Source organism: Salmo salar, chromosome 01 (assembly GCF_965601325.2).
Source record: "Salmo salar chromosome 01, fSalSal1, whole genome shotgun sequence".
Lineage (NCBI taxonomy): Eukaryota > Metazoa > Chordata > Actinopteri > Salmoniformes > Salmonidae > Salmo > Salmo salar.
Genome location: NC_138291.1, coordinates 168,974,196 through 168,996,645, shown reverse-complemented (window position 1 = coordinate 168,996,645; position 22,450 = coordinate 168,974,196). Strand labels below are relative to the sequence as shown.

General features: G+C 42.4%; 2 protein-coding genes across 4 annotated transcripts in view; one reads left to right on the top strand and one right to left on the bottom strand.

The window, feature by feature from the left end:
• The first annotated feature begins 8,688 nt into the window (after window positions 1–8,688).
• Window positions 8,689–16,356, top strand: uck1 (uridine-cytidine kinase 1). The gene is made up of 7 exons (XM_014141720.3): window positions 8,689–8,903; window positions 10,352–10,511; window positions 10,840–10,936; window positions 12,890–13,032; window positions 13,173–13,267; window positions 13,466–13,514; window positions 13,613–16,356. The coding sequence occupies exons 1-7, from the start codon at window positions 8,817–8,819 to the stop codon at window positions 13,810–13,812; spliced, it is 831 nt and encodes a 276-aa protein (XP_013997195.1). The 5' UTR covers window positions 8,689–8,816; the 3' UTR covers window positions 13,813–16,356.
• A 656-nt stretch (window positions 16,357–17,012) lies between these two features.
• rapgef1b (Rap guanine nucleotide exchange factor (GEF) 1b) overlaps window positions 17,013–22,450 on the bottom strand; it is a 93,479-nt gene continuing 88,041 nt past the window's right edge. For all 3 annotated transcript variants that reach the window (XM_045693053.2, XM_014141709.3, XM_045693050.2), the window contains exons 18-25: window positions 21,374–21,444; window positions 21,172–21,256; window positions 20,593–20,687; window positions 20,328–20,406; window positions 19,978–20,079; window positions 19,728–19,825; window positions 19,462–19,590; window positions 17,013–19,060 (exon numbers count right to left, since the gene is read on the bottom strand). In XM_045693053.2, the coding sequence (XP_045549009.2) occupies window positions 18,910–19,060; window positions 19,462–19,590; window positions 19,728–19,825; window positions 19,978–20,079; window positions 20,328–20,406; window positions 20,593–20,687; window positions 21,172–21,256; window positions 21,374–21,444 (810 nt within the window). In that variant the 3' untranslated portion in view covers window positions 17,013–18,909. The remainder of the gene's footprint in view (window positions 19,061–19,461; window positions 19,591–19,727; window positions 19,826–19,977; window positions 20,080–20,327; window positions 20,407–20,592; window positions 20,688–21,171; window positions 21,257–21,373; window positions 21,445–22,450) is intronic.

The following is a 22,450-nucleotide window of genomic DNA, read 5'->3' as shown; positions in this document are numbered from 1 at the left end:
TTGGCCCATTCCTACTGTTGTAACAGAGTCAGGTTTGTAGGCCTACTTGCGCTCACACGCTTTTTCAGTTCTGCCCACAAATTCTCTATAGGATTGAAGTCAGGGCTTTGTGATGGCCACTCCAATACCTTAACTTTGTTGTCCTTCAGCCATTTTGCCACAACTTTGGAAGTATGCTTGGAGTCGTTGTCCATTTGGGACCAAGCTTTAACTTCCTGACTGATGTCTTGATGTTGCTTCAATATGTCCACATGACTTTCCCTACTCATGATGCCATCTATGTTGTGAAGTTCACCAGTCTCTCCTGCAGCAAAGCACCCCCACAACATGATGCTGCAACCCCCGTACTTCACGGTTGGGATGGTGTTCTTTGGCTTGCAAGCCTCCCCCTTTTTCCTCCAAACATAATGATTGTCATTATGGCCAAACAGTTTATTTATTTTTTCATCAGAGCAGAAGACATTTATTTAAATAGTATTGTCTTTGTCCCCATGTGCAGTTGGCTTTTTTATGGCGGTTTTGGAGAAGTGGCTTCTTCCTTGGTGAGCGGCCTTTCAGGTTATGTTGATATAGAACTCGTTTTACTGTGGATATAGATACGTTGTACATGTTTCCTCCAGCATTTTCACATGGTCCTTTGCTGTTGTTCTGGGATTGATTTGCACTTTTCGCACCAAAGTACGCTCATCTCTAGGAGACAGAACGCGTCTCCTTCCTGAGCGGTATGACGCTGCATGGTCCGATGGTGTTTGTACTTGCATACTATTGCTTGTACAGGTGAACGTGGTACCTTCTGGCGTTTGGAAAATACTCCCAAGGATGAACCAGACTTGTGGAGGCCTACCATTTTTTTACGAGGTCTTGGCTGATTTCTTTTGATTTTCCCATGATGTCAAGCAAAGAGGCACTGAGTTTGAAGGTATGCCTTGAAATATATGTACAGGTACACCTCCAATTGAATAAAATGATGTCAATTAGCCTATCAGAAGCTTCTAAAGCCATGACATCATTTTCTGGAATTTTACAAGCTGTTTATTAAAGGCACAGTCAACTTAGTGTATGTTAACTTCTGACCCACTGGAATTGTGATACAGAAATTACTTGTGTCATGCACACAGTAGGTGTCCTAACCGACTTGTTAAAACTATAGTTTGTTAACAAGAAATGTGTGGAGTGGTTGAAAAATGAGTTTTAATGACTCTAACCTAAGTGTACGTAAACTTCCGAATTCAATTGTACATAGTTGTACAGAGGTCCATTATCAGCAACCATAACTTCTGCGTTCCAATGGCACATTGTTAGCTAATGCAAATGTGTCATTTTAAAAGGAAAATTGATCATCAGAAAACCCTTTTGCAATTACATTAGCACAGCTGAAAACTGTTCTGATTGAAGAAGCAATAAAACTGGCCTTTAGACTAGTTGGGTATCTGGAGCATCAGCATTTGTGGATTCGATTACAGTCTCAAAATGGCCAGAAACAAAGAACTTTATTCTGAAACTCGTCAGCCTATTCTTGTTCTGAGAAATTAAGGCTATTCCGTGCGAGAAATTGCCCGGAAACTGAAAATCTCGTACAACGCTGTGTACTACTCCACAGAACAGTGCAAACCGGCAATAACCAGAATAGAAAGAGTGGGAGGCCCCGGTGCACAACTAAGCAAGAGTACATTAGAGTGTCTAGTTTGAGAAATAGATGCCTCAACTGGCAGCTTCATTAAATAGTACCCGCAAAACACCAGTCTCAACGTCAACAGTGAAGAGGCGACTCCGTGATGCTGGCATTCTAGGCAAAGTTGCAAAGAAAAAGCCATATCTGACTGGCCAATAAAAAGATTAAGATGGGCAAAAGAACACAGACACTTGGCAATAGAACACAGACACTGGACAGAGGAACTCTGCCTAGAAGGCCAGAATATTCCTTGGGTTTACACCAATCTTACTACTACTGCACTGATCACACTCAAACAGAAAAGGCTGATGCTTGCAATTCATTTTTATTGTAAAGTTGTATGATATAAAGCAGGAAGAATTAACACCCAAACGCCCATTTATGGCCCATGGCAAACTGCCTATCATAGACCCTCTCCCTCTTCTTCCAGGGTGTCCTCCAGCAGCTCCTGAAAGCAATGTTGTCAATCCACATGGAAGCAGAACATAGAGTGCTCCTGTAAAACAATTATCCCGTCAGGAATTCATCAAATAGTCATTGAACGAATGGGATTCACAGTAATACATTTGTCTGAGAATTTTCAATCATAAACCCCAGTTCTGGAGCCCCGATCCTCTCATCACAAGCCCAAGCACTTACCTCATCTGCTCTTCTGTGTTTTCCTCTTCCTGCCTCCCTCCCTTTCATCCTTTCCTATTGATGCTTCAACAGATAAAGTGACCTCATATGCCACAATCTGTTTCAAGAAAAAAACATCCGAAAGCCCGCTCACATGAGGTGAATAATCACATGAGATCAGGAATTGTAGTGTTTGAGTTGAAAGACATTGCATAAATTAACTTCTATCAACACTAATACAGTTGTCTACAGAGAACAGGCTTTGATAGTAAACACTTACCTAATGTAGTCATGGAGCTGTGCTCCTCCTCCAACCCTCCCATCCTTTCCAATTGATGCTTCAACAGATCTGTTTCTTTGGCTGCTCTTCTCATCTATCTCAGACTTGAACAGGCTTAGAAAGAGGACAAAAGGAAACCAAAGCAACTTTAAAAGAGAAGTAGAAGAGGCAGACTTCATTTCTTTTTGACATGTTTGTTGGCTCTTTTTCCTGTGCTCTTGGTCTTCTCCTTTTCTGCTCATCCTTAGTTATTTAGATAGTTATTTTGGCCATTCGTACATTGGAATTCTAGTTCCATCTCCTCTCTATTACTGTTAGAAAATGTTTTCACCTCTTTTCTCTGGGTCTCTGTTTATCTTGCCACCCCTTGTGTTTTCCATAACTTTCTTTTGATCCACTCAGCTCTCCTTTACTGCTGATCTCATTTACCTTTTATCCCATGGTCCTTCCCGATTCTGTCCTCAGAACTTGAATTCTATATATCCTACTTCCCTCCTGATAAACCACTCTGGTCTCCCTTCCTCCTCTCTCATGTTTCCTCCTCTTCACCCTCATGCCTGGCTTCCTTATGATTTTTTCCTGCTTTTGCTCATTTTCTCGTTTTGTTGTTTGTTTTTTCTCTTTAAAAAATCTAATTTGTTTTTGTTTATTTACATCTATTAACATACCTAGGAGCATTGACTTGTACATTTCTTCTTTTGTCTGCTCCCTTTCTTTTATAATCTACTCAAAAGTTGTCATTGACTCGTCCGCCAATTTCTTCTGCTTCTTCCTTGTTCTTCTCTTCGCAGAGCGGTCTCTGGACGCTGCTCCCTCTCTTCCCTCCGCACAGAGGCGTCAGATGTAGACGATGTGACCTCGTATGCCACCACCTGTTTTGCTCTCTGTGTCTGCCCTTTTTTCTGACACAGCGCACGCCTCTTTTCTCTTTCAATCTGTGCATTCCTCTCTTCTCTCTCATACAGTTTCTCCATCTCCATCTTGAACCTGGCCTCGTGATCTTTTATTTTTTGAAGCTCTGCTCTCTTCTTATCCTCGTCTCGTATCCTTGTCTGCCTTTTCTGTTCCTCCTTCTCTTGTTCCTGCTGTATCTTCAATCTTCTTTTCTGTTCCACTTTCCTCCTCTTCTCTTCTTTCTCTCGTGCCTTTTGCTGCATCTCCAACACCTTCATTCTCTCCTTTTCCCTGTTCCTCTCCTCCTCCATCCTCTGTTTCTCAATCTTTTTCAACTTCTCTTCCCTCTTTTTCTCCATCTTTTTCTCTTCCTCTGCCCTCTTTTTCTCTTCTTTTTCACGGGCCTTCTGTTGCATCTCCAGCTTCTTTCTTTCTTTTTTCTCTCTCTTTTTCTCTTGTTCTCGTCTCTTTTTCTCATGTTCGATCTTTAGTTTCATCTCTGCATTCTCCCTTTTCCTCTGCTCCTCTGACTTGTTTTTTTCCATATTTTCTGTCCTTTTCCTTTCCTCCTCATTCAATTTCTTCTGTCTCTTTTCCCACTTCTTGAGCTCTTCAACCCTGGCTTTTTCCTTCCTCCTTTCGATCTTCATCATCTCTTCATTTCTCTTAGCCTCATCCTTGAAATATTTGATCCTGTCTGCGTAGCTCATGGCATTAAGTTCTTCTTTCCCTCGGCTCGCCATCATAGACATTGCATTGGCGGTTGCATATCTCCCTTCCATTTTACCACTATCAATCTCCTTCCTGTCCCTCTCACCATAAGGATCCCTGTGTAGACATCTCTGCTGTTGTCCACTCATGCTCTCCTCACTTTCACTACTCCCCTCCTGACTTGTGTCCTCACTCACACTCTGAGACACATCATCCTCAGACGAGCACGAGGGAGTCACAGCCTTCTCAGTGATGACGCGGAGCGCCTTGATGTAGTCAGCTTCTGTGTTCACCCTGTGAGCGAGCGGGCACAGCTCCTCGTAAATGGATTTCCATGTGAGTGACTCCTCACGTACGTCGTCAGGCAGGTATAGATCAGATGATTGCCTCTTGAGCACATTCACAACCTCTACCAGGTCCTGCTGGGTGTCCCCCTGAGTGTCCTCTCGGGCGGCCACTGGCGTGGCGTCTGGGCTGGCTGGGCGCTCGGGGGCTGTGGCAAGGGTATTGGATTGTTCTACTGCAGAGGAGCAGGAGGCCTCAGTGTCATCGTTCTTGTCATCGTTGTCTACCCTTTTCTTCAGAATCTCTTCCTTTCTCTTTTGGGCCATCCTCTCAATCAGCTGTGCTTTATACATATTCGCAATTTCTGCACCTCTCCGTTGAACTTCCTCAGACAATTCCTCAGACGATGCAATCTCTGGCCTCTTGACCTCATCCTTGACCTTTGCCTGGCCAGTCAATGGGGACCTGGGGTGGACATGCGGAAGGGTCTGTCTCATCCGGGCAGGAGGGCCGGAAACCAGGGGGTGGGATGGGACAGCAAATCGGTGTGAAGCGTGTGGGTGTGACGTCTTGGACGTTGAATGAGGCCATCTTTCAGGGGAGGTGCAGCTCTGTGTGTCCAGAGGGGGAAAGATTGAATGTTTCTTAGATTGGTCCTTCTGGGTGCCGGCAGCATGCTGGTCTGGCTCCGATTGGCTGTTGGCGAGGTACCTGTGGAGGTTGTACCAGGGGAAAGCTGGCAGTGTCGGTGAGACGGGACAAAGAATGGAGGAGGTGGAGCGCTGCTTGATCACCCCTTTATCCACCCCAATCTGTATGATGACAGACACATTTTTATTACTTAATAGCTTGATGGTCATTGTTATTACTATCTTAATACAATTACATGTGTATGGGTAATAAATATCATAGAGAAAACACGTTTTATTACTGTATATTAGCCTATTAGGATAATGGGAACACTTTTGGAATCGTTCCAACTCAGGAATTCTTCCATTCTTTTTCAACTTTATTTTAAGAATGCAGACCTTCCTCAGAATACTACCAGTGCAGAATACAGACCTTCCTCAGAATACTACCAGAGCATAATGCCGACAGAACTCATAATACTACCAGTGCAGAATGCAGACCTTCCTCAGAATACTACCAGTGCAGAATGCAGACTTTCTTAAGAATACAACCAGTGCAAAACGCAGACGTTCCTCAGAACAGTATCAGTGCAGAATGCAGACCTTCTTAAGAATACTACCAGTGAAGAACGCAGGACTTCCTTAGAATACTACCAGTGCAGAATGCAGACCTTCTTAATAATACTACAAGTGCAGGTTCTAGACCTTCCTCAGAATACTACCAGTGCAAAACGCAGACGTTCCTCAGAACACTATCAGTGCAGAATGAAGACCTTCTTAAGAATACTACTAGTGCATAATGCAGATCTTCTTAATAATACTACCAGTGCAAAATGCAGACCTTCCTCAGAACACTATCAGTGCAGAATGCAGACCTTCTTAATAATACTACCAGTGCAGAATTCAGAGCTTCCTGAGAATACTACCAGTGCAGAATGCAGACCTTCCTCAGAATACTACCAGTGCAGAATGCAGACCTTCCTCAGAATACTACCAGTGCAGATTGCAGACCTTCCTCAGAATACTTCCAATGTGCAGTTTTTTTCTTGCCTTCTTATTTCACTATTCTATCTATTTAGATCTCTCTTCTGTTTATCAGGATTGGAAACATCTAAAGCAACTACAGTATATCTACTGTTATGAAAGTCTGTTGAAGAAAACTGCTCTTGTTACCTCCTCCAAGAGTTGGTGCAGCCTAAATATTTCTCCATACAGCGCCTTAATCTCCCTCATGTTTCCTCGCTCAGTTCTCCATGTCTCTCTAGCCAATCTCCAATGGGCGAGGTCAAGGTCACGGATATCCTCCCGCATGCCTAGTTCAACCTGGGTTCCCTTCTCATTTAGCCTCTTCTTTTTCCTCTTCTTCTGGGTTGAATCGGTGTCCTCCTTGCCCTGCCTACAAACCTTTGGGGCAGTAGGGATATTGAGAATAGAACATGGTATATTTTATTTTACGCATTGGATTATTATGTACCTTCCATTGTATTTCATTGATATAGAATATCAATAAGGTATAATGTTGACACTCGATCAAGCCGTAGTTAGTACAACGTTTACACTGATTGTCCATACATGATTAGTCTGGACCACTTTAGTGGGTCGTAGATTTAGCCTGCAGATGGGACTTACATTAAGGCTGGGGAGTTGTGAGGAGTTGTGAGGCTGGTGTGTTCTGGGCCTGTGGAGTTCAGTAGTTCCTGTGCAGAAATCGTCCTGTGCAGTCCGATTTGCCCATGGCTAGAAATGAAAATGATGACAAACATGCAGTTAGTAATGAGGTTATTGTTATTTTCAATCTTAGAAAAGCTCATAGACCTGTATGTCAAAGTGATGATTTTAAATCACTGGAGTTTTGACTATGAGGGTGGTGAGAGAAAAGAGATTCTAACCATTCTTATGATGAGCCTTGGGAAGGAGAACTTTCCCATAGTTCCTTCAATTACAGTAATCCTGAAAAAGGTACAATATGGCTTAAAAATATTATTATATTATTTAAATCATCACAATTAAATTGTGTCACAAAGTAGGCCTTTTCACACTAAATCACAAGTGGTCACAACTACTTACCACCAATCAATCAGTTCAGAAATAACCATCCAAAATATAGCAATGATTTTGACCCTGAATTGAACTTGTAAGTGTTGCCGTAAATGGCAAACCATTTAGGCTGTCATCATTTCAGAATACAATTATTTATGACATCACGATTGTGATGTAATGTGGTGCCATGGGAGACCACACCCACCCTGACAGACAACAAATCACCAGAGCCACATAGGCCTATTATCCAATTAATCCACTTCTATGTTTGAAATACAGTATATTTAGTACTAGTAAGCTCATAAACATAGTAAAAACCACACCGTAGCAATGTGTGTCACTTTACAGCTACTGTCCATAATGCATCATGAGTGGGTGTCCTCTGATAGCCAGGATATCTCTAGGGCTGTGTCCTAAAATGGCACCCTATTATCTACGTAGTGTACTACAACAGGGTGCCATTTGGGATACACATAGGACTATGTAAAAATTACCTTTGTTCGTCCACACAATCAGTTTTGTGTTGATATGAAATATTTTTTGCTAAGTGAACATTCTGGGACAACAAGAAAGAAATGTATTCATAAGTTAAAAAAAATACACACACACACATATACATATATACACATACACATATATACATATATATATATATATACACACACACACACACATATATATATATATATATATACATACATATATACATATATATATACATATATACACATATATATACATATATATACATATATATATATACATATATATATACATATATACATATATATATACATATATATATACATATATACATATATACACATATATATATATATATATAAAAATAAATAATTGTTTTTATTTTCTGAGTGGTCTCCTGTGTGTATTTGGGCCCGAAAAGACCACTTTCATTCATATGCACTAGTGCAATCATTGTAGGCCTCTCCTGCATGCTTCAGAGAACCAGTCGGCCTATGCAATAGAACATTATTACAAAAACGACATGGTGGCCAATTCAATGTATAATTGCAACATTACAGATTTTTTACACACTTATTCCATCCTTATTTTGACGTTTTTACAAACATTATTTTTCTGAAGGAACTGATGTCCGTGTTCTCGCGTTGTAACACATATGAACGTGAACAGATTATTGTTTTGTAAAGCAGGTGGACTGGGGAGATTCAGTATTGTTTAACAGTTGAGGGAAACTGATAGGCTGATTGTGAAGAAGGTGGATTATATGGTGTTTATCGCGCATGTGATTAATTGTAATGCACAAACGAACTAAGAAACTGGACATAATAGTATCTGCAGCTGAAAGGTTTTGGGGTTTTAAGGTCTACACTGCTCAAACAGTGCAAAGAATACTGCCCGAAGATGCTCTTTTTTCTCTAGCCCCAGGGCCTGTAGTGATGGGCGTTGGCAGTTGAATCGGAATAAAGGTGTACATCGAGTTTTGTTTTTGTTCTGTTTTATTTTGTTAATTGTTTGGCCAGATATACAGCCAAAGCAGTAGGTGGCGGCATACACCAATATATTTTCTTTGCGGACCGCCATAATATCAAAGAATTAGTCCCCGTACTGCAATACACCAATTGGTGGTCTGCCATAGAACTTTCAAGAAGGAAGCTTTCTAAACAAGCGACGATAAGCCTGCTGTTAATCGACAAATTGGCGCGATATGACTACTATCAGACCGTTCGAGATGGAGCGTCCAAGACACCGTCCGTTTCTGATTGGTGTTAGCGGAGGAACTGCCAGTGGCAAGGTAGGTAACTAATAGTAACTAGTGTACCGTATGTAGCTGTATGGGTTAGTAAGAGCCAGTTTATTATGCTCGATCTAAAAATGTGGTCTGGGGCGCCGTATTGATGGTGTGAAGCAATCGCGGAGCCTCTGGAGGCACTTAGAGGCCAAATTGAGCTCTGTACCGCATCGCTTTGCGTCTCTCAAATGTAATAATGCTGAAGGAGTCGTATTGCTCCGCATTGACATTATTGAGGGCGGAAGGTCCTGTGTAAACACAAACTCACTTCCTTAACTTCTTCACATCAGCTCTGCTCCGCTAAGAGCAAGAATAATTAATGTCTTGACTTCCGTAGAGGCCATATCACCGTAAATTCTGCACGGCCATTGCAGATAACAAATTGACCATCAAACGCCTTTAACGTTAGGTCGTGTCAACAACCAGTAACATTAGAGTACAAACGTTAGCTTTCGTTTCCCCGTGAACTGAGAGCAGACACGCCCCTGTACCAAAACGTGATAAGAATTTGTATATATTTTTTTCTTTGGCCTAATAATTGACGAACGTCTATTTTCATTCATTTAACGCACTTAAAGTTAGCTAGCTAATGGTATGCAGCTATCTAGTTAGAATTATTGCGTCCTCTTAGCTTGGTTGTCATGCAGGAATAGGATAACTCTTGATGTGACTTCGCTAATGAGATCAGTGTTGCCAACTCATTTTCAGGGGTAGTTTCTAGAGGCAGGTTGATTTGTTGCTAAAGGTTGCTAAATGACGTTGTGATGTCATTACGTAGAATACACAATGACGTTACTCAAATTGCAAAAAATATGATTTGACATTTGTTCAGGTACAGACTCCCACTCTTTTTTTTGTACTTCTGGCTGTATAATTTTGATTGAAACTTGTTGATTGATGTTGTAAGTTCTGTTGAAATTGCTGCTGGCTGTGCACGAGCTGAGCGCCTGCTGCTGACGTCACTCACAAGGCACTTTTGCAGCCAGTCACGTGTGTTGTGACTGTGTTTGACAGAATAAATAGTTTTTGTCATTTAGAGGGAAAAAGCATGCATTTTAGCGTTTGAGTCACTTTTCAAAAGTTGTTAAAAGGAGCTAAATTTGTTGCTAGGTGCTGTTTGAAAATAAAGTTGCCAGGGTAGTCTGAAAAGTTGCTAAATTGGCATCACTGAATGAGGGGGGGGGGGGGGGGGGGGTGTGTGTCAGGATGTCTCTTGCCACCAATTCAACTAGTGTCTTGTTTTCTGTCTGAGATTATTTTGAAATGTGCCAACTACCGCTCTCTGCTCCAACCTCAAACTGAAAATATGCCAAATGTCAATACATTTTCTGCGTGTGACAGGTCTTTCACATGGCATATTACACACAATTCATGGAAACTTTCTATGTGATAGATTTAGCTAAATTGTGCTAATCTAGGAAATAATAAACCTGTATGTTTTTTTTTTTTAGTCCACCGTATGTGCCAAAATCATGGAGTTACTGGGCCAGAACAAGGTGGACCATCATCAGAGGAAAGTTGCTATCGTCAGCCAAGACAGTTTCTACAGAGTCTTGACACTTGACCAGAAGGCCAAGGCACTCAAGGGCCAGTACAACTTTGACCACCCAGGTAGGGGTGGCAGGTAGCTTAGCGGTTAAGAGCGTTGGACCGAAAGGTCGCTGGTTCGAATCCCAGAATTGCTCCTGTAAGTCGTTCTTGATAAGAGCGTCTGCTAAATGACTAACTTAAATGTAAAATGTACTACAGGCCTGTATGAATATTGTAATAATATAAGTATGATCGTTGTAATAACATAAGCTCTTCATCAGTCACTTATCACTTAGATAATGTGGATTTAATTCATCATGGTGTTTAATTCATCTTAGCTAGAATTATAAATGGCTAATGTTCTGGCCGAACAGTGTAATTGAGTTAATAACCTTAATGTTTATTACAGACGCTTTTGACAACGAGTTGATGTACCAAACCCTGAAGGATATTGTGGAGGGGAGTGTGGTGGAGGTGCCAACATATGACTTTGTCACGCATTCCAGGTGAGAAGGAAACATTCCATCCAGACCCAGTGTAACAGAGTTAGAAATCCCATTCTTGAATTCAGACAGACGGGATAAAAAATGCCCACATTCCACAGAGCCCAGATAGATGACCCTTGACTGAAAAGAAAAACCAAAATAACTAGGTGTATTCAAGTCTGATTTCATTGCATTAGTCCATTGGAAATCGTTTTGCAATGGAAAGCGTTTACTCCAAATGGAAAACTTTGTGCAATGAAAACAATTTAATTCAGATAGGTCTTTCCCCTTTTTGTTTGGTCCCTAAAGTAAATGGTTATTGTTGCAAAACGTTTTGCAATGGAATCAGACTAATGAATACACTCCTGCTACAGAGTGCCTCTGTCTGAGTTGTCTGCTGCAATCTCTTACATGTTTTTTGATGCACTGCACACTAGGGCAGTTCCTGAGGAAAACAAATCTTGGTTGACCGAGAGTCGTCTGTTCTTTCGACAATCAATTGGTTGATATTTTAAAATGTGTATTTTTCCTTAGATAGACGCACCCGATGTTTGAATAAAGTAAACTAGATGTAGGCTGTAGGCTATTTTGCGCAGGGGATAAGAAATAATCAGGTAGGCCTATATTTTGACGTTTCCACTGATCAGAGGATTACATTTTCTTTTGCCTTTCATGCTGAGTGGTTCTCAATGGATGTAAAATACTTCATTTGCTTTGTTTGAGGAGAAGAAAAAATGACTTTGAGAAGCTCCACAGTGATGGTGAGTTAAGACAATCAGAAATAGTATCAGATCCCTAAATAGGCACATTTATAGGCCTACATTTGCGTGCAGGCCAGGTAGCCTGGGCCTACTTCTATGAGTTACCAGGTGCATGTCCTTACTCAAGATTGATAGGAGCACTCCAAACAAAAGACAATGAATAAATTGACAACTCAGAAATAAACCTGGGTTGTGCACTCTGTAAACAACGTGTCCACTCCTACAATGACAACGCTAAGACTGTAATAATAATATATTGAATGCATTAACATAAAAACAGATTTAACAGAAACTACCTAAAAAAAAAAACATTGTAATTAGAAATGATGGGAATTAATGGTAAGTGTACTACTGGTGAGCCATCCCTGCGATCTCCAATGGATTAGTCCACTGAGACAGGTGTGTATCAGACAGGTGTCGTGTGCCATACATTTTTTTGTATATATTTGCCACTCCGACAAAAAAAATATACAGCCTATCAACCTAACAATCGACAAGTCGACTAAATGGGGTCAGCCCCACTTTACGCACTGCCCAGACTACAGACTCAAGCTATTTGTATTTCTTTTATTAGTAATTTTTTCCCCCCTTTTCTAACCAATTTCAATCTTGTCTCATCGCGGCAACTCCCCAATGGGCTCCGAAACATGGCCCGCCAAACCGCGTTTCTTAACACCCCCCCCCCCCCCCCCCCGGCTTAAACCGGAAGCCAGCCGCACCAATGTGTCGGAGGAAACGCCGTTCACCTGACGACTGAGGTCAGCCCGCAGGCGCCTGGCCAGCCACAAGGAGTCGCTAGAGCGCGATGAGTCAGGTAAAGCGCCCCCCAGCAAACCCCTCCCCTAACCCAGACGACGCTGGGCCAATTGAGCGCACCCTATGGGAATCTAGATCACGACCGGGTTGTGATACAGTCCAGAATGGAACCTGGGTCTGTAGTGATGCCTCTAGTGCCACTGGGGAGGCCTCTTTGTATTTCTTAAGCTTCACTTTAGTTTTCGCTGGGGAAGAGCACCCTACTACTCTGGCTTATTTGGCTCAAGGGTGTGAACAGCCGTTCATCGTCCTGATGTGTGCAGCCTCAGACATGTCATTGCATTTGCAGATGAACTAACCCATGCCAATCATGCATTCAGGTGAAACTTAGTCTGTCTATAGAATACCTCTGTGTACTATACATTTGGTGCTTAATGTGTGTGTACGTGTGTTCCAGGCTGCAGGACAGGATCACGGTGTACCCGGCTGATGTGGTTCTGTTTGAGGGCATTCTGGTATTCTACTCTCAGGAAGTGAGGGACATGTTTCACATGAAGCTCTTTGTGGACACTGACTCTGATGTCAGGCTTTCCCACAGAGGTACTACTGACAAACACAACTAATCCTTAACAAGGGGATGCACCAACTATGCATACACACATTTTTCTAACATATTTGATGTATATACTGAATTGTCACATTTGTCTTGATCCTGACCTGGTTGTGATTTTGACCTGCAGTTCTGCGGGACATGAAGAGGGACAGAGACCTGGAGCAGATCCTTAACCAGTACACCACGTTCGTCAAGCCAGCCTTCGAGGAGTTCTGTTTACCTGTAAATGTCCAGCAGAACCACACACCGATAACAGATAATGGACACTTTCGTTCTTTATTAATAGGGCTAATTATGGACACTTAAAATATGACACATTTAACACCCAGTGACTAATTTGTGACAAATGTATATTCTGTTCTAAATGCAGTCTTTTGAAAGCATTAGCTACCAAATTTACATTGAGTTATTTTTCCCCAGACCAAGAAATATGCAGATGTAATTATTCCTAGAGGAGTTGACAACATGGGTAAGTTATAGCACTGATGAAGCCTATAGACTCTCTCCATATCCCTCCCTCTCTCTCTCCATATCCCTCCCTCTTATTAATCTGCCTCTCATTCTCAGTGGCCATCAACCTCATCGTGCAGCACATCCAGGACATCCTGAATGGGGACCTCTGTAAGTGGCAGCATGGAGGAGTGGTGAACGGGCACAGCCGGGGCATCAAGCGGGCCTTCTCGGAGCAGGGGGACCTGGACAACGCCACCTCCAACCTTCCCCTAGGGAAGAGGGTTTTACTGGAGCCGAGCAGTCGCCCCCACTGAGGCAGCCGTGTGTGTGTGTTTACTCTCAGACTGACAGTCTACTTCTACATACACTTTCCTAATATTGAGTTGCACCCCCTTTTGCCCTCAGAACAGCCTCAATTCATTGGAGCATGGACTCTACAAGGTGTTGTAAGCATTCCACAGGGATGCTGGCCCATATTGACTCCAATGCTTCCCACAGTTGTGCTAAGTTGGCTGGATGTCCTTTGGGTGGTGGACCATTCTTGATACACACAGGAAACTGTTGAGCTTGAAAAACCCAGCAGCGTTGCAGCTCGACACACTTAAACCGGTGCGCACAGCCCCTACTACCATACCCCGTTCAGAGGCACTTAAATATTTTGTCTTGCCCATTCACCCTCTGAATGGCACACACACAATCTGTCTCAATTGCCTCAAGGCTTAAATCCTTCTTTAACCTGACTCCTCCCCTTCATCTACACTGATTGAAGTGGAATTAACAAGTGACATCAATAATGGATCATAGTTTTTAACCTGGATTCACCTGGTCAGTGTCATTTAAAGAGCAGGTGTTCCTAATGTTTTGTACACTCAGTGTATATACAGAAAGTACTCATACCCCTTGATTTATTCCACATTTGTTGTTACAGCCTGAATTCAAAATTGATTAAATTCTACACACAACACCCCAAAAGGACAAAGTGAAAACATGTTTACAAGTGTATTGAAAATGAAATACAGAAATCTCATGTACATAAGTATTAATTTAAGTCTTGCCATAGATTTAAGCAATTTAAGTCAAATATAACTAGGCTACTCAGGAACATTCAATATCATTTTGGTAAGCAACTCTAGTGAATATTTAGCCTTGTTTAAAGTTATTGTCCTGCTGAAAGGTGAATTTGTCTCCCAATATCTGTTGGAAAGCAGACTAAAACAGGTTTTCCTCTAGGATTTTGTCTGCTTAGCTCTATTCAGTTTTTATTTTGTCCTAAAAAAAATCCCTAGTCCTTGCCAATGACAAGCATACCCATAACATAATTCAGCCACAATATGCTTGAAAAAATACAAACGTAACATGCAACACTTTTAAAGATGATGGATTTACAGTTCATATAAGGAAAGCAGTCACTTGAAATAAATTCATTAGGCCCTCATCTATGGATTTCACAACTGGGAATACAGATATGCATCTGTTGGTCATAGATACCTAAAAAAAAAAAAGGTAGCAGCGTGGATCAGAAAACCAGTCAGTGGTCTGGTGTGACCATTTGCCTCTCCTTTGAATAGAGTTGACTGTTGATTGTGGCCTATGGAATGTTGTGCCACTCCTCATCAATGGCTGTGCAAAGTTGCTGGATATTGGTGGGGGCAGGAACACGTTTTCGTACACTTCGATCCAGAGCAACCGAAACATGCTCAATGGGTGACATGTCTGGTGAGTATGCAGGCCATGGAAGAACTGGGACATTTTCAGCTTCCAGGAATTATGTACAGATCCTTGCGCCATAGGGCCATGCATTATCAATGCTGAAACATGAGGTGATGACGGCGGATGAATGGCATGACAACGGGCCTTAGGATCTCATTACGGTATCTCTGTGCATTCAAATTGCCATCGATAAAATGCAATTGTGTTTGTAGGTTATGCCTGCCCATTCCATAACCCCACTGCCACCACGGGGCACTCTGTTCACAACGTTCAGGAAACCGCTCGTCTACGGTAGAGATATGAACATTAAATTCTCTGGCAACAGCTCTGTTGGACATTCCTGCAGTCAGCTTGCCAATTGCACTCTCCCTCAACTTGAGACATCTGTGGCATTGTGTTGTGGCCTTTTATTATCCCCAGCACAAGGTGCATCTTTGTAATGATTATGCTGTTTAAACAGCTTCTTGATATGCCAGACCTGTCAGGTGGATGGATTATCTTGGCAAAGGAGAAATGTTTACTAACAGGGATTTAAACAAATTTGTGCACCACATTGAGATCTTCTATTTCATCTCATGAAACAAGGGACCTACATTTAGCGTTTTTGTTCAGTGTATGAATAGTGGTAGTGAGTGATGTACTGTGTTGGATTTACTCCAAACATGTTTTGTATTCAACACAAAGTTCATTAGTTTGCCGCAGTTTTACTTTAGTGCCTGACTGCAAACAGGATGCATGTTTTAGAATATTTTTATTCTGCACAGGCTTCCTTCTTTTCACTCTCATATAGGTTAGTATTGTGGAGTAACTAATGTTGATCCATCCTAAATTCTGCTTTCACAGCCATTAAACTGTTTTAAAGTCACCATTGGCCTCATGGTGAAATCCCTGAGCGGTTTCCTTCCCCTCTGCCTATTGAGTTTGGAAGGACGCCTGTATCTTTGTAGTGACTGGGTGTATTGGTACACCATCCAAATTGTAATTAATAACTTCGCCATGCTCAAAATGATATTTGTCTGCTTTTAAAATGTTTACCCATCTACCAATAGGTGCCCTCCTTTGCAAGGCATTGGAAAACATCCTTGGTCTTTGTGGTAATTATATGTGTGGGGTACAGAGAGGTAGTCAATAAAAATATATATACTAGACACTTATTGCACACAATGAATCCATGCAACGTATGTGAATTAAGTACATTTTTAGGCCAGTGAGACAATTTAAAATGTAGGCTGTAACACAGGGGTGTCCAACTCATTCCATGGAGGGCCTAGTGTCTGCTGGTTTTTAGTTTTTCCTTTCAGTTAAGATAACCAGGTGAGGGGAGTTCCTTACTAATCAGTGACCTTAATTCATCAATCAAGTACAAGGGAGGAGTGAAAACCCACAGACACTCAGCCCTCAATGGAATGAGTTTGACACGTGCTTTAACAAAATGTGGAAAAAGTCGAGGGGTGTGAATACTTTCTGAAGGCACTGTGTGTGAATATGTATATATATATATTAATGTGTGTGAATATGTATATATATATATATATTAATGTGTGTGACAAGGGTGAGTTAAGGGCAGGCTAGGCTCCCCATCTCTCTCCTAGACCATGTCAGTAAAAGCATCAATGCTCAAATCCAACACACCATATATATATATATATATATATATATATATATATATATATATATATATATATCCTGACATGGTCTAGGAGAGAGATGGGGAGCCTGCCCTTAACTCACCCTTGTCACGTGCAGACTGCAGAGCATCCAGTCAGATAGGGAAGTCTGGAGGAAAATGAGTCTGACACATCAGTAATGATTCATTAGTATATTACTGAAATAGATACCACTGAAATTGCAAGCATCATTGAAACAGAGCAATCACAGGTACACAACAACTCTTCCACTTTTTAATCACTGCCTTCTATGTGACTTTTTACCCTGTGGTGGCTTGACTACCTCTGTGACTGAAATAGGAGTGAGGGTGAGATGAAGGAAAACTGTCCTTTTAATGTTAGTTTGAAGTTAATGTCTGTTTTGATTTTGGCTTTGCACATTGTTTTACCTGTTGGGCTTTCACAGCCAACAATGAATAACTAGTAATGTAGTAGACTTCATGTACGACCATGATTCAGTGTCTTTGTTTCATACTGAACAAATATATAAATGCAATACATGTAGAAATCAGATTATAATATATGCATCGAATATTATAGACAAATGAAGGATTTCATACAATATGTATCACATTTTAAGTATTCTTTAGACTTTGCTTCATGAACTGTATATTTGTTGGATCATTCCTTGATGCCAAGGTAAATTCATGCCTTAACTTGCCTTTATTTTGTAAAGCATTTTCCAATGACCATGATATTTAAGAAATATTACAAATATTACGTTCACTATCAGTGGCTTGTGGTTGTTATTGTCCAACCAGAATGACCAGTTGGGGCTGAATCCTAACTTTCGAGCGCAACAAGTCTTCCATTGATATCAATGCATGATAATGCAAAAGTCAAAGTTAGGAGCGCCGATCTTGTTGGGATTTTGCCCATAAGGAACATATAAGTAGCAGTCTGTCAAACCTCTTAAGATGGTGATGCCTTGATGTATAGAAACTGAGCAGTTTTATTGCATAGTGTGATGAGGATGACAGGATTATTCCAAAGGAATCAGAATGAAGAACTACAGCACACAATGGACAGACAAACACAGATCACACACACACACACACACACACACACACACACACACACACACACACACACACACACACACACACACACACACCTTCTGATTGCCTGGCAGTTCTCTCACTCAAACATGGCACACAATGATTGACTATGACGTACATAGATCACAGCATCTTTAGTCACTTTTTGGGTCTTTTTTTTGTTGCGTTGCTTTTTAGAGTGCACATTATTATGGCACTTGGGTAGAAGCTAAGCACTTCTCTTAATAGCATAATAAACATCCTTTTTAAGAACAAAAGGAGCACTGTATAATACATCACAACCACACATGATTAATAATAACAAAAATACACTCTTGCTACAAGTCCAGTCCACCTCTACCAACCCTCAGATTCCCATTCCCTAGACTGCAGTCCAGAATACTGAGGATTCCATGGATACAAGGAACTTTATCTTCCTTCAATGTTGGAGGGAAGTTAAGTCAGGGGAAGGGGGCAGTAGGGGCTGACCCAATGGTGGCACACACTATGTAGGGAGGAAGAGAAGGGAATAGGGTGTTGGTATCAGGGTGTAGAGGAGCTTTCACCTCACACTTACACACTAAAATGGGAGAGGACAGTGAGCGGTATCTCCACATCCTCCTTACATAACATCCTTTATACAAGTCTTTCTCCTCTCCTCCCATTGGCTAGGAGTTTCTCCCCTGCCAACAGCAGTTCAGGGTGGAGAGAATCCCATGTCAATCATAAAACCCCCCATAATATCCCAGTGTAGCAGAGCAGTGCAGAGTCATTTTAAACCAGTCTTTTCCTCCCTACTAGCCTACTGTATGTGCTCTGGTCCGGCCCTAGTCAGTCACTCTTCCCATGTTAGTTAGGTCCAACTGATTGTGTCCATCCATCTATCCCGTCCGTCTGTCCGTCCATAGTAAAGTGGAGTTAGTGTCTGTAGCACAGTGGAGGTCCCTCAGCGGGACCTGGTCCCGGGTTTGGGCACCACGCCGTGCCCCTACATCCCCTAGGTCTTCTCTTCACGCTCTGTCCGCCTCCGGGTGATGTTTCGAGGCTTGATCTTCAGCGAGAGCTCCCACAGCGCCTCCTCGGCCAGGTGGTCGCTGAAGTCGTTGAAGAAGCACACAATGTCGTCATTGCGCTTCAGCTCATAATGCCTGGGGTGGGTCGGAAAGACAGACATAACGAGTTGATCAACTAGATGCCAATGGATAAGCGATACAAATATGAACGCTGGAAATGGTCCACCTTTTGTTGTATGGGGGTTAATATGAAGGTTTTCATATAAGATTTGGTTCACTGCTTACCTCACGTGGGATGACTATTGTAGTCTTATTGATTGATATGAAATAGACCAAGGAAGGCAACTGATGGATGCCACAAAAAAAATCGGAACTCATGATGAGCCACAGTGGCTCCGCAAGCCTACAAAGGGGGGGGGGGGGGGGGGGGGGCGCTGCCAGTTGCCCATCCCTGAAATAGACCATATTTATACCATGCGCTCTATCTGTTTGGAGATTTGTGGATGCTTTTCTCCTGGGATGACCTTTCTACTCACATTTGCTGGAAGCGCCTCATGCTGTCCAGGATGTTGAACTGCTGCCAGCGCTTAGAGAAGTTGACCTTCCCATCGATGAGATCAGGGTTCCCCAGGTGGACGAAGGTCAGGTCCTGCAGGATTAGACCGCTGGGAGAAGAGAGGAGGATGAGTTTAGAGAGGAGAGAAGAATAGAGAGATAAAGACAGACAGTCCTATGAAGAGTAGACTAAAACCCAATGTGATGAAAAATCACCCGGCTCAGGTGTACATGTACACAGACTTACAGGTATGGGATGCATGGAGGCTCCACGTCGGCCAGAGCCGCCCGGTACGCTCGGAAAGACGACGAGCTGTCAATCAAAGTGCAGTATTCCTCCAATCCCTGGGAGAGACCAACAGTGTGTCACAATGTGTTATACCCATAGTATATTAAAAAGACATGCCATAGAAATACAATTCAAAAATGTGAGTGTGGATATCTAGTATAGCTATATCACATGTTTGTTAGACTTAATACACTACTGTTTGACTCACCTCTGATGTCTGTTTCTGCCACTCCAGTCTGCGGATGGGGGCTGAGTCCAGGGCAGACAGTATTGCCAAGTACGAGTTGAAATTGTTCAACTTTCTTAAGTGCTACATAAGAAGAGGAGAAACAGGATAAGAACAGTTGTCCAGAGAGTTAGTCATTAACTAGATATAGTAAGGCCGTCATTGTAAATAAGAATTTGTTCTGAACTGACTTGCCTAGTTAAATAAATAGTTAAATAAAGGTAAAATAAATATATACATATATTTTGTTATATATTTAGTTATATATATATATATATATATATTTAGTTAACAGGAAGAACTGTGGTTGTATGAACGTTGAGGTTGGTCACCTTCATGATCTTAATGAACTTGAGGAGCAGCTTCTCTCTGTCCTGGCCTTTCTCCTGCTGAATGATTAGAGAGCGCACCCTAGAGGACAAACACAAACAGTGTTCTGTGAGAGAGAAAGTGAGACTGTGTGTAATTTCTTTTGCCATTTTGAGGTGTTGAACAGCCATTGCAAAGCTAGGTGACTTAGGAGTGATAAGGTCTATCTGGTGGGAGTTATGTAAAGCATAGACAGCCTGTAAGTATAGGCTCAGGTCCAGCTCTCACCAGTAGCTCATATTGTTAAAGTGCTCTGTGAACTGAGTCAGATTGGGACTCTTTTCCTCGTTCTGTTCCTTGGCCCAAAGCAACACCTCAGGAATCTAAGCAGAGACAGAGAGGGAGATATAGAGTTAGGATAGTCAATAACACCAACACCTCAGGAATCTAAGCAGAGACAGAGAGGGAGATATAGAGTTAGGATAGTCAATAACACCAACACCTCAGGAATCTAAGCAGAGACAGAGAGGAAGATATAGAGTTAGGATAGTCAATAACACCAACATCTCAGGAATCTAAGCAGAGACAGAGAGGGAGATATAGAGTTAGGATAGTCAATAACACCAACACCTCAGGAATCTAAGCAGAGACAGAGAGGGAGATATAGAGTTAGGATAGTCAATAACACCAACATCTCAGGAATCTAAGCAGAGACAGAGAGGGAGATATAGAGTTAGGATAGTCAATAACACCAACATCTCAGGAATCTAAGGAGAGACAGAGAAAGAAGGAGAGATATAGGGTTAGATAACTGGAGCACAATGAGAATTGGAAGCAAAACAAGGACAGTAAAGGGCTCTCTGGTACCTCGATGTTGTAGAAAAGTTCTGCATCCAGGAGCGTGAGCTGATCGGCGATTTCATGGCTGCGGAAGTCATGCAGCGTTCCGGGCCTGTGGTCACACACACAAAAACACTTAATGACAGAAAGTAAACATGGATGGTGCAAGAAGAGGTTGTCATAGCCCCTCCCATTGTCTCCTGACCCTTAACCCCTGGTTGACGCCTACCTGGCGGACACGCCCCGGGCGGCCAGCGGCTTGAGCGAGTTGGTGCAGCGCAGCAGCTTCTTCTGCTCCACCTTCAAAACAATAACAATTCATTTACAGACATAACATTCAAAATGCCTCCCAATCACAAGCTACTGCAGAATGAGAGCCTTTCCTGAATATTCTAATTGACATTAACAATAGATCTATACACCACAGCACTTTTATTAAGTGCAACACAGTGTGAAGGTGTTAAAGGGGATAGGTGTTAAGGTGAAGGTGTTGAGGTGGGTGAAGGTGTTGAGGTGGGTGAAGCTGTTGAGGTGGGTGAAGCTGTTGAGGTGGGTGAAGCTGTTGAGGTGGGTGAAGCTGTTGAGGTGGGTGAAGCTGTTGAGGTGGGTGAAGGTGTTGAGGTAGGTGAAGGTGTTGAGGTAGGTGAAGGTGTTGAGGTGGGTGAAGCTGTTGAGGTAGGTGAAGGTGTTGAGGTGAAGCTGTTGAGGTAGGTGAAGGTGTTGAGGTGGGTGAAGCTGTTGAGGTAGGTGAAGGTGTTGAGGTGAAGCTGTTGAGGTAGGTGAAGGTGTTGAGGTGAAGCTGTTGAGGTAGGTGAAGGTGTTGAGGTGAAGGTGTTGAGGTGGGTGAAGCTGTTGAGGTAGGTGAAGGTGTTGAGGTGGGTGAAGCTGTTGAGGTGGGTGAAGCTGTTGAGGTGGGTGAAGCTGTTGAGGTGGGTGAAGGTGTTGAGGTAGGTGAAGGTGTTGAGGTAGGTGAAGGTGTTGAGGTGGGTGAAGCTGTTGAGGTAGGTGAAGGTGTTGAGGTGGGTGAAGCTGTTGAGGTAGGTGAAGCTGTTGAGGTAGGTGAAGGTGTTGAGGTGAAGCTGTTGAGGTAGGTGAAGGTGTTGAGGTGAAGCTGTTGAGGTAGGTGAAGGTGTTGAGGTGAAGCTGTTGAGGTAGGTGAAGGTGTTGAGGTAAAGCTGTTGAGGTGAAGCTGTTGAGGTAGGTGAAGGTGTTGAGGTAGGTGAAGGTGTTGAGGAAGCTGTTGAGGTAGGTGAAGGTGTTGAGGAAGCTGTTGAGGTAGGTGCTGGTGTTGAGGTGAAACTGTTAA

Excerpts from the sequence above, each read along its gene's own strand:
- uck1 (XM_014141720.3), top strand. The coding sequence starts at position 8,817 with ATGACTACTATCAGACCGTTCGAGATGGAGCGTCCAAGACACCGTCCG. Across the intron at positions 8,904-10,351 it reads GAGGAACTGCCAGTGGCAAG|TCCACCGTATGTGCCAAAAT; the intron begins GTAGGTAACTAA and ends TTTTTTTTTTAG. Across the intron at positions 10,512-10,839 it reads GTACAACTTTGACCACCCAG|ACGCTTTTGACAACGAGTTG; the intron begins GTAGGGGTGGCA and ends TGTTTATTACAG.